Raw genomic sequence first — 12,241 nt, 5'->3', positions numbered from 1 at the left:
TCTTACATTGTAAACTTTTTTCTATTTTTTATGTATCTGTGTTCCTTTCTTGTGTATCTTTATGGTTTTATGCATTTGTGTATTGATTAGGTCTGAATCTTTTCTCTGTTGTCTGTCTGGTCTGTGTATTCACCTGAAAGACTGGCTGCAATAATACTTGAAGTCAGTGATGGAGTGGTCTTAGAATCAGTAATACCTGTGGAGTTCTTATATGCACAATTGCAGTGAAATATGAAATAAATGTCCATGCCAGTCTGTGATACTAGAGAACCATTCAAAGTGTGATTTTTTTACTGATTTTCTAAGTTATCAGGATATATGTTATTACAAAGATACAACTGTAATAAATGATGACCTAAGTATAGATGAACGTGAGTAGCCAAAGTCCCATGTGTTCATGTTTAAAGTTGCTAGTTCTTTGGCCACTAATGTGTGATAAAACTTTGTGTTGTGCCTCACTCTATTTTCTCTTAGTGTGGACCTCTCAGAAGTCTTACCTGTTCCTCATATCGGAGTTGTAACTGATGAGTGAGTACAAATACAATGAGATAACTAAACCTGTATGTATGTATATATATATATATGTATATTCTATACATACATGTTTTTAGACAGTCAAAGATGACATGAAACATGCATAACACAAAAGAGACATAGAAATCTCAAACAAAAGGGATTATGGGTGAGTGCTAGTGGCTCACACCTGTAATCTTAGCTACTCAGGAGGCTGAGAATTGAGGTTCATAGTTCAAAGTCAGCCTGGGCAGGAAAGTCAGAAGAATCTTATCTCCAGTTAACCTCCAGAAAACAAGAAGTTCAGCCATGGCTCAAAGTTGTATAGCACTAGCCTTGGGAAAAAGAGCTCAGGGACAGCACCTGGGCCCAGAGTTCTTGCCCCTCAACCACTGTCACCACTACTACTCTACTACTACCACCACACCAACAGAAGGAACTGAGATCTCAGTTACTAGGAATAGTTAGGAAGACTGTGGTCTAATGCCCAAACTGATCTGAACAGGAAACTGGAAAATATCCCTAGACTAGTACCAAATATATGAGGCCATTGTGTTATAGTAGAGCACCTGTCTAGTAGACAAAGAACCTATATCCCAAGTACAGTAAGCCCCACCCCCCAAAAGACAACTAAAGAGTGAAGGAGGGAAATAGGGAAGAGATGAAAGGAGGAGAGAGCTGGGTGTGGTGGCTCATGCCTGTAATCCTAGCTACTCAGGAGGCTGAGATCTGAGGATCACAGGTTCAAAGCCAGCCTGGGCAATAAAGTCCGTGAGACTCTTATCTCCAATTAACCACTAGAAAATGAGAAGTGGGGCGGTGGCTGAAAGGGTAGGCTGATAGTCTTGAGCTGAAGAGCTCAAGGACAGCACCCAGGCTGAGTTCAAGCCCCATAACCCTTCCCCCCAAAAAAGAAAGGAGGAAATAGAAAGGAAGGAAAGAATGAGATAAAAATGAAAAAAAAGAAAGACAAAAGACAAAACCAACTCAAACTAGGAGCAAGAGGAAAAGTGGTTGATATTTATGGCATAATCCTTAAGAGCCCCTTTATAATACATATCTAGTATATTTGATAATGTGTCTAAAGGTATTCACTGAGAGATTTGTGGATAACTTTCTGTTATCATAAGGTTGAAAATAAGGAAAAAAAGTATGATTCTTTTACATTGGTCATTTGATAACATTTCTTTAGAAAATACCATTTGTTTTACTTTTGAATTATAGTGCATTGGACCAAAGGAAAGAATCCTGTTTGCAGAAATAAAAAAGTAACAAATAGAGGATAGTGAGCCACAGAACCATGTGTATAAAAAAATCAAGATCATGCATATGTCCCTTATAAAATACAAAATCCTGTCTCAATATGAAGCTAGTGTCCAAAATGTCATTGTGTCTGGCTCTGACACTATATAAGGCTGGTTCTGATCCTGTATGTCGCACACTGAAAAGAGATCCCTCAGTCCTGACTGTATGTTAGAGCAGGATAGGTATTTTTTTTTTTTGCCAGTCCTGGGGCTTGACCTCAGGGCCTGAGTACTGTCCTTGGACTTTCTCAAGGCTTCCACTGCACCACTTGAGCCAGAACACCACTTCCAGCTTTTTCTATGTATGTGATACTGAAGAAACAAGCCTAGGACTTGATGCATTCTAGGCAAGCACTCTACCACTAGGCCTAACTCCCAGCCCCCAGGATAGGTATTTATGATGCTGGACATAGAAGTGGGCACAAAGACTAGACAATAAGAAACTTAGATACGATAGAAGGGATTTGTACATGGAACACACTGTTCACTTACAGGGAAAACATAAAAAAAACTCTCTACTTTTATTTAGTAGCAAACACAGAACATAATGTTTAGTAGTTTTGTATTTCCCAAATCAACTATGTCAATCCCCAATCTATAACATTCATTTCTATAGGAAGGTGGTTCACACGTTTCAGAATAACTGATTTACCTGGGAACAAAAATACACTAGTGAGTGGGAACATATGTAGGGTGCCTTGTTCCAACAGTCACTCTGAAGATTTTCCCAAGACGTGAATGAAGGACACTGCAGTCATTTTTCAGATCAATGAATAAGTCTGTGGCTACTTGCCCTCGTCTGTCTGTAACGACTTTGGAAACTTGGAGGTTTGCTGTGATAAAGATCATAGTTGAGCAGAATTCCTTTCCTGAAATGAGTTGAAGCCCAAACTCTTTGGTGGCTCTCTGAATAATGTGGTTAACCCCCTAGGCTGGAAATACTTTCAATGTTTTATGACAAAGAGTATTCCTTTAATCATCAAAAACTGCAGTGCTGTCTTTATTCCAAATAAAGGCTGAGAAGAGATAGGAAGATAGAAGTTAAAAAAAATTGAAGTCCTAGCCAAGCATGGTGGCTCACGCCTGTAATCCTAGCTACTCAAGAGGCTGAGATCTGAGGATCAAGGTTCAAAGCCAGCCAGGCATTAACTGAAATGAACTCTAAGATATGGAAACAAGAGGTTTATCTTGTGTGATTGTTGTTCTTAATGTACTATGTTATATCTCATCTCTTTTTTTGCCTTATGATTAATCTCATGCTGCTACTGTATCTGACTTTGTTACCTGGTATATTGAATATACATTTATTTGTTTATTTGAAATAGGGAATGGAAAAGGGAAAACAAGATTACTGGGAGGGGGTACAAGGAGGGAAACGGGGACAAAAATATGAGAAGGGGTATCAATGTGTGAGAAGTAATACACCTACTACCTGTCAAATGTAATTGTAGCCCCTCTATACATTATCCTGACAATAAAAAAATAAAAATGAAAAAAATAATTTAAAAAAAAGAACATGAGACTGTTATCTCCAGTTAATCACTAGAAAATGGGAACAGGGACAACACACAGGCCCAGAGTTAGAGTGGTAGCCTGGAGCCAGAGTTCAGGCATAGTGCCCAGGCCCAGAGTTCAAGCCACACAACCAACAACAACAAAAAATAATAATAATTAAAGTCCACTTGTGTATGGTTTGCAGAGTAATGTAAACTAGAATGTGAATTCTAGGAAGTCATGTGATATTTAATGATGTATACTTTTAATCCCTATAGCCCTTCTCCATATGAATTATGTTCAGTACCTGATTCAGAAAGGTGAGCTACAAATAAACCCATAAAATACATGGATAGACAAGTTTATATGTAGAAGTTTATGCAAATTATATACAGACTTATATGTATTTGTATATATTTACATATATATGTGTAAGCAAGGACTGTGTCATGTGTGATACAGGGTGGATCAAAACACGAAAGATCCTGTGTTCAAATAGCAGTTCCACTAGTAAAATTAAGGACATGTCTATCAGAAAGGTCTGCTTTTGTTACGCATGGCTTTAATGACATCTGTGTTGGAACTGGAAACTGGGGGTAATCTCATTTGCAAGCCATCCTGCAAGTAGTTATTGAGATTCTCATCTAAACCAGTGAGCCTGACATATGTGATCACTGGTGTATTATCTTTACCTTACCCTAGGAATCAGATTGTTGTCTGAGGTCACTTCCAGGCCTAAGAAGAAGACCTTATCTGAAAACATGTTTAAAGCACAAAAGGACTTGGACCGTAGCTTTGTTGGTAGAGCACTTTTCTAGAAAGGTAGAATGTCCTGTCAACCAATTGCAGTACCAGCTAATGGAAAAGGGGTGAAACAGGATTGGAATTTATAAAGTTATCCTCTGGAGAAACCTTGACTACAGTGAAGTCTGTTTAGGTGATTCCATTGACAGATTTTTGATGATTTCTATATTTCAATCGAATGAAGACAGGAAAAGACCATTAGAAGTAATCTGTTTTAGTTATTTTCTTCCTCTTTTTTTAAAGAATTTAATTTTATTTTGTTGTAAAGGTGATGTACAGAGGGATTATAGTTGCCTAAGTAAGGTTATGTTTTTTATCAGTCCTTACTATTGAAATGTATGTTTAATAAGCAGCATATCATTGGGTCAAGGGTTTTTCAAATTAATTCATTAAGGCAATCCACATCTTTCATTGGTCAGGCTAATCCATTTTTACCATAAGGTGCTGATTGTTCAGAAAAAAACATATTGCTCACAATCTCCTCTTTCTTTTATGTATCTTTTTTCCTTTCCTCTTTTATTGTTCATTTCTGTGATTTGGTGGCTACCCCTATAGATCAAGAATGATTTTCTTCTCTTTTGTATATCTATATAACTAGCAGTAAAGACACAATGAGTGGCAGTAAGGAAATGATCGAAAGACTTGATAATCAATAATGTCTGTGTAGTTCCAGTACAGTACTTACAGCCTAAATGTCAACTTGAAATAAATGTTCCCATGTGGTTCTATGGAATACTAAGGAAATGTTGGTAAATTTGGAACAATTACACAGTCATTACCATATATGTTATTAATATGTAAAGGTTTAATTCTAATAAAACTGAAAAAATTTCATCTGTCTTCTGATTTTAATTACTCATATGTATACCATCATACAAAATGGTAATTTCACATGAGTAGTTTAAATCAACCTGTTCAGATTTAAAGGTTGTGCTATAGTTATGTGTTACGCTTGAGTATATATTCGGGTAATTCCTTATCCTGAAAGAAGTAACGGTAGCATCTTATGTGGGATATTGAAATGTGAATTAAAATCCAAGAATAAATAATCTATATATACCTGTAAATATATATGCATATCCATACATACATATTTCTAAGACAGACTGGGAGAAAGAAATACCCGCCCCCCCCCACACACTCACACAGTAAAATGTTAAACAAGACGGGTGGAGCAATGTGACACAGGTATGAGATCCTGGCTACTAAGATATAATGGTAGGAATATCATGATCTGATACCAGACCTGGTCAAAACTGGACACTCTATCCAAAATATATCTAAGTACAGAAGGAGTGAGGTTTTGCCATCAACCTAAGAAAGTTGCTAGAAAAGGGACGATAGCCACTGTTTAAGCCCCAATACTGACACAAGAAAAAAGGAAAAACAAGTAGAAAGAATAAAAAGAGATGGAGATGTGTGTTCACTGTTGGGAGTTCCTTGTGCATTTGACACTGTATCCACTGAGAGACCTGTGGATAACTTTTTCTAGGCAGTATGTTGGTTACTCTTTGTAACAACCTCTCACAGATGGAGTTAACCAAGGGATAGAATTCTTTTTTGGAGCAAAGTAATAATACTGGATAAAGAGTAGTGGAGCTGTAAACACAAAAGATCAAAGATCACACAGGAGTTGTTGTTTTTTAATTCAGAGCTATGTCGTCTTGTGAGACTAGTGGCTTACGCCTTCTTTATGAGCAGCTCTGCTGCCATAAGATTCTGACTCTCAACTGAAACCATGGTCCATTCTTAGAATTCTTGAGTCAGGCTTACAGTGTCTTGACCTTGTGGGGTATCATGAAGACTCTTAGGAAGGTGATCTTCAGGAGCTGTGGCTTAAAAACAATGCAGAGGGGATTTGTATTTAGACAACACAATTGAATTGGGAAGCTAGCAGTATTTTCAATTAGTTGTGAAAACCTAAAATGGAAGACTGACTTTTCTCCCAGACAAAATAAATCCACTAAAAATCTATGAAATAGACATCTATAAAAGAAATGATATATAAACTTTCAAATAACTGATTTACATGAGAATAAAAAATTTCTGTAGTTTATAAGCTATAGAGTAATTTGAACTAGAATATGAAATATGAGAAGTACCATGATGTCTGACCACATGTATGCTTAAATTCTATAGGGTGATTTCATGTGAATATTTATCAGTATATGAGGAAGAATCCAGTGAAAGGTGAGATAAAATGAGTATGATGTGGGGCCAGGAGTTTGACCTAGTAGTAGAGTGCTTGTCTAGCATGCACCAAGACCCAGATTTGATTCCTTGGTACCACATACACAGAAAAGCTGGAAGTGGTACTGTGGCTCAAGTGGTAGAGCTCTAGCCTTGAGAAAGTCCAAGGACAGTGTTTAGGCCCTGAGTTCAAGCCGTAGGACTGCCAAAAAATGAGTATGATGTAATGATGATATAGATATATATTTATGTTCATAGATGTGGTTAGAAGTGAAACTTCATATATTAATAGCCCATATCCTTGTATCCATAAAAACAGTAATGGTTCAACATTCAGAAATAGTAGTAGACCTACATGGAGGGCATTTATTAAAAATTCAAGTTTTAGGTACCTTGGCGATACAGGATCTTTGACCCTGTGCTTAAATCTAAAAAGATCTGGAGATAACTTTATTCTTTAGATATAATCAAATTAGTGAGGAATAGGTCATGAAATAGATAGTTTTCCTTTTATGAGTCTGTGATGGAAATGACCAAAGGACAAAATTGTTTGGTTCAAAGTAACAAGTAGTAGAAATGGAGCAGACTGAGCCCTGAGCATCAGTGATCAGAGATGGATGTGTCCTTCATTATCCAGAGTTCTGTCATTATGGGAAGCTTGTACCCAAATCCTCATGATGCACGGATCTGCTACCATGAACTGCTGGCTCTCAACTCACATCTGCCACACATTATTCAGAGCCCCTGCCCCTGGTCTGGAGCCTGTTTAACTTGTATTAGAGCAGGAAAACATTTATATGTGGACATAAGCAATGGGTTTATCTAGAACTTAAGATGGTACTTACACAACACAGTTGAACTGTAGGAAGCAACACAATAAGTGTAGACTGTGCTTTAATTTGGATGTAAACATCTGAATAGAAAGGTAGAGTTGTTAAGAATTGAGTAGACCAAATAGGTCTACACCAAATCCTTACTTTCCACATCTGTGAAAAAGTGAATGACAAGTTTCAAAATAATTGATCTGTCTGAAAATGAAATTCTAGCAGTTTCTAAGCTACACAGTAATTTGAATACGAATGTGCAGTCTAGGAAGTCTTCTGATACCACACTATAAGCATTTAAAAATCATCTACCTATGAATTTTCAACAATGCCTGGTGATGGACCCACCAGTAGAATGTGAGATATGGGTAAGCCACATTCTACATGAAAGCTGCTTGGGATTGAGGGGAATGCAGTTATTGGGCAGTCCAGATAGAAAAGCTCACCAGGTTCATTCCCAGTGAGTAGCTTAGCACTGCTGTACATGTTTGTTGTATGAGTTCTAAAATGACAAGCTTTAAAATAATAAGCTGCTGTCTTTTGAATCATGGTAGGAAGAACAAGGCATAAGGGGAAGTCTTGTTGGTGATATTTGTCACACCTTGTTGGTAGATATGAGTTGTGTAGAGTCACAAAAAAGAAGAGACTTCTATTGGGAGCCAGGAGAAGGGAACAGTGACCCGGAGTAGCGGAGCCTTCAGCAGACAACAGTGAAACTCCTCACTTCTAAGACATGCCACCATCTGGGGCTAGTGTCCCTGCCAGTTCCCCTCATCACCTTAGATAGAGCTCCTACCTCAGCATCATAGCTTCCCCACCATAGTTCTTTGCTGGAAAGAAAAACATGATGGTTGCATCTAATGAACTGGGGGAGAGAATTGAGAATCTGGCATTTAGCTAAGAAGGATTTGACCTTTAGATAAAAATTGAAGTTAAATAAATGCTATTACAAAAAGCAGTTTTATATTAGTATAAGATATAATTTTATAATCTAAACTATTTTCAGAGGTATAGCCCATGAAGTCCCATAAAAAAAGTCTAATAAAAAAAAGTTTCAGTAGTAAATGAGTATGATGTATCTTTAGACAGTCCTTTTTTTGTTGTTAATACAGGGTCTCCATGTAGCTCCATCTATCCTAAACAATCTCTCCTTCTTCCTTAGCATTCAAAGAGCTGGGATTATAGGCATCAAGAACTATACTCAGCTTTAAACATTCTAAAATGTATATTTGAATTATATTTTAGAGAATGTGACATGTTGGATTCCTAGTTACTGAGTTACATGGAAAGTTTTGAAGATCATCTTGTTAAAGTGTAATTATAACTAATTACCACCAAAACTAACATGGTTTCTTTCTATATTCTTTTTAATCCTTTAGCATTAACAGAAAAGCATTGCCTCCAAGTGAAACAACAATTAAAACGTAAGCTAGAATTTAAAAATTCTGTGTGCGTGTGTGCACATGTGTGTGTATATGCATGGAAACAGACATACAAATTACTGCAGTAGTGTCCATGTAAACAGATTTCCCTTGATAATGTTCTTAAATACCCTCTCATTGTATACTTCTGTCTATTTTGATATCTTTTAATTTGAGATATAACATATATAAAAACTCATTGAAGTATCTAGCAAAGGCAAGCTCGTAGGTCCAATCTAAACTACGAAGAAGAAGGTGAAAAGGAAAAGAAAAGGGATGATGGGAAAGAGGGAGCGAAGATGGAAGAGGAGGAGGGAGAAGAGGAAGAAAGATGAGAGAGGGCAAGTATTATTACCGAGGGAATCATCTTATATCCAGAGCATGTCACTCTTAGTTACTGCAAGGGAGTTTTTTTTTTTTTAATTTAAAATTCTCTTTGGTTATACAAAGAAATCTCAATCCATTTTTTTAAATTTGGAGCCAGTAAGATATATCAGGAAACAGGAAACAAAAGAACATTTAGCAGAAAATAATGAAGCTAAGAATTCTAGAAGTATTCCTTACCCTGCCAGAGTGCTGGAATCACGTGAAGTGGGTACCCCAAGTCTAATCCCTTCAGCAGACTGGATAGAGTTCCTGCTTCACAACTGTGGTCTCTTGACCCTGAGAGCAGAAAGGACAGGTTTTAAGGTGAAGGTGAGGAATGGATGAAGGATTTGAATCTAGATGCATCAGGGGATCTGTACCTACAAGCTACAGCTGATTGAAAAGACAAATCAAACTATTGCCACTGTCCTTAGATTCCATTGTTAGTAGTGCAGCATGAGTCTTCATAGTTAATTTTTCTCATTAAAACTAAAAAGATTTAAGTGAGGGGCTGGGGGATCACATCTGCTACCCTAGCTACTTGGAGAACTGAGATGTGAGGACTGGTTCAATGCAGCCCTGGTTAGAAAGACCACGAGAGTCTTAAATTAACCAGCAAAGTGCCAGAAGTAGAGCTATAGCTGGAGTGGTATAGTGCTGACCTTGATCCAGAAATTCAGGGACAATGAATGCCCAGGCACTGAACTTAAGCCCCAGAACTGACAATGAATGAATGAATGTATTTTCATATCTATGAAGAACAGAGATATAGCCATTCCAGTTACTGATGCTTCTTAGATGTTCAAACATTGTATCTAAGTTTAACCTTAAAGTTAAGATTAATAAATCTTGTAGTATCTGACTTTATGCTTTTGAAATTTTTTTAGAACTTCTCATAAGTTCCTATCAGTGTTTGCTGGTGAAGCTGCCAGCACAAGATAAGACATAAACGTAAATAAAGAACTATCAGTCTTGATTACAGATAGACATAATCATTTACTATTTATGTACCTATGCAGAAAAACATAGCATAGTGAATTGGCCCCTCCATATTCATACAGAAAAGGAGAACATAATTAAAAACACAAAAGCTCATTACCTAAGGATTTCTCTTTCTGTCACTTTCACTTTTTCTCTCTCTCTCATTTTAGTGGTGCTAAGTTTGAACTTGGGGTGGTAGGTAACAGATCTACCATTGAGCTCCACCTCCAGCATATTAAGGGTTAAGGTCCTTTTTGCACGGACAGGTCCTGCATCATTGGATGAGATGGGATCTTATAGACTGTCATGTCTGGCTTTGAACCATAATCCTTCTGATCTCTGCCTCCTGAGTAGGTCTAATTACAGATTTGAGCTGTATTCCTGCCCTTCCTTTTTTTTTTTTGAGACAAATTATCACCATGTAATCATGCTGCTCTGTCCAACTTCAAACTCCAGCTTTATTCATTAAATTTTGAAAAGATTAAAATGACTTATTACATTCACATTCTAGAATATATGATATGCTAGTAACCAAATGCCAGTTACATATGAACTTAAACATTGGTTGATTTGGTGGATGGAAAGAGTAGCATCTCTCAAGATATACTTTACTTATAACCTGACATGTGGACTTGAAAAGTCAATTGACTTATGAATAATTATGAATTACAAAATCACATGGTTAAGAGGAATTTGTATCTAAAAACTGAGGCTATATTTGAAATGTCAAGTGAAAATATTGACAATGCCTTTAAACTCAATGGTAAAAACCATAAAACTTTCACAAAGGCGAATCTTCATTAAAACATACAAGCTTCTAAACAACTGATTTTGATACACATTAAAGCCAGCAAGTAGATGAGCTGTGCAGCAATGGTAGTTACTTTGAATGAAAACATTAAGATTAGTATTATGGTTGCTGAGTATATGTTTTTACATGATTATATGTTTTAATGGTTTTTTTTTTCTTGCCAGTCCTGGGCCTTGAACTCAGGGCCTGAGCAATGTCCTAGGCTTTCCCAAGGCTAGCACTCTACCACTTGAACCACAGCACCACTTCTGGCTTTTTCTATGAATATGGTACTGAGGAATTGAACCTGGTCTTCGTACAGACTAGGCAAGCATTCTACCACTAGGCCAAACTCCTGGCCCCTTAATGTTTTTTTGTTGTTGTTGTTGTTGTTGTTTTATTGGTTGTGGGGCTTGAATTCTGGGCTTGGCTGCTGTCCCTGAGCTCTTCAGCTCAAGGCTACTGCCCTATCCCTTGAGCCACAGCACCACTTCCAGTTTTCTAATGGTTAATTTGGAGATAAGTCTCATGGACTTTAGTGCCCAGACTGGCTTTGAACCTCAGTCCTCAGATCTCAGCCTCCTTAGTAGCTAGGATTACAAGTGTGAGCCACTATGCCTGACTTCCCTCAATTTTTTTTAATCAGGGTAATATATAGAGGGGTTACAGTTATATTCGCCAGGTAATAGGTGCATTACTTCTCACACAATTGATACCCCTTCTCATGTTTTTGTCCCATTTCCCTCCCACCACCTCCTCCCAATCATCTTGTTTTTCTCCCTTCCCTTTCCTATCTCAAATAAATATATATAATATACCAGGTAACAAAGTCAGATACAGTAACAATATGAGATTAACCAAAGGGCAACAAAAGAGAAGAGAAATAATGTAGTACATTAAGAACAACAATCACACAAGCTAAAGCTCTTGCTTCCATATCCTAGAGATCCTTTCATTTAGTCTCAGCCTGTATGCTTTCCTTATATGAATATGTAGCAATACCCTGAGACAGACTTCTTGACAACATATAATACATATGTATACATGTACATACATGTAACACATGTATACAAATACCCACACACATACTTCAGTGTATGAGCCTATGCACATATCACAGATAAAAGATTAAATGAGGAAATTTCTAGTCTGTAATACTCTGAAATGGCAAAGTATGCATGACCATTCTTTCTATGTAGACATTATATAAGACAAGAAAGAAAAAAAAGAAGACAAGAAAGACACGTGCCAACAAACTGAAGTTAAATTTTAATAAATTTAACAGAGAATACTTGTTTCCTATTGATTCAGGATCAATAGTAAACAGATGTGGTTAAGCCTTGAGTCATTATGTTTCAGTCTTAAAAATGTTTATTAAACTCATTCTGTAAAACTGGGCATTGCCCAATCACATATGTAATTCTTGCTATTCAGGAACCTGAAATCTGAGGATCATGGTTCCAAACTCAGGCAGGAAAGTCCATGAAACTCTTTTCTCTAACTGGCAAAAAGCTGGAGTTTGATGCTCTGTCTCTTGAGCCACAGCTCCAACTT

At 37.1% G+C, this 12,241-nt stretch overlaps 1 protein-coding gene across 1 annotated transcript in view; it reads left to right on the top strand.

Moving 5' to 3' along the window:
• The window catches only part of LOC150056984 (phosphatidylinositol 3,4,5-trisphosphate 3-phosphatase TPTE2-like), a 105,115-nt gene that overhangs the window by 52,267 nt on the left and 40,607 nt on the right, over positions 1-12,241 (top strand). Inside the window, exons 21-24 of the mRNA XM_090341794.1 lie at positions 475-528; positions 3,590-3,631; positions 6,255-6,305; positions 8,509-8,553. Coding sequence (XP_090197920.1) covers positions 475-528; positions 3,590-3,631; positions 6,255-6,305; positions 8,509-8,553 — 192 coding nt within the window. The remainder of the gene's footprint in view (positions 1-474; positions 529-3,589; positions 3,632-6,254; positions 6,306-8,508; positions 8,554-12,241) is intronic.

This window comes from Megascapheus bottae, chromosome 11 (genome assembly GCF_031878675.1).
Source record: "Megascapheus bottae isolate mThoBot1 chromosome 11, mThoBot2.hap1, whole genome shotgun sequence".
NCBI lineage: Eukaryota > Metazoa > Chordata > Mammalia > Rodentia > Geomyidae > Megascapheus > Megascapheus bottae.
The sequence above is the reverse complement of the archived record's forward strand: the minus strand, read 5'-3'. Positions and strand labels throughout refer to the sequence as shown.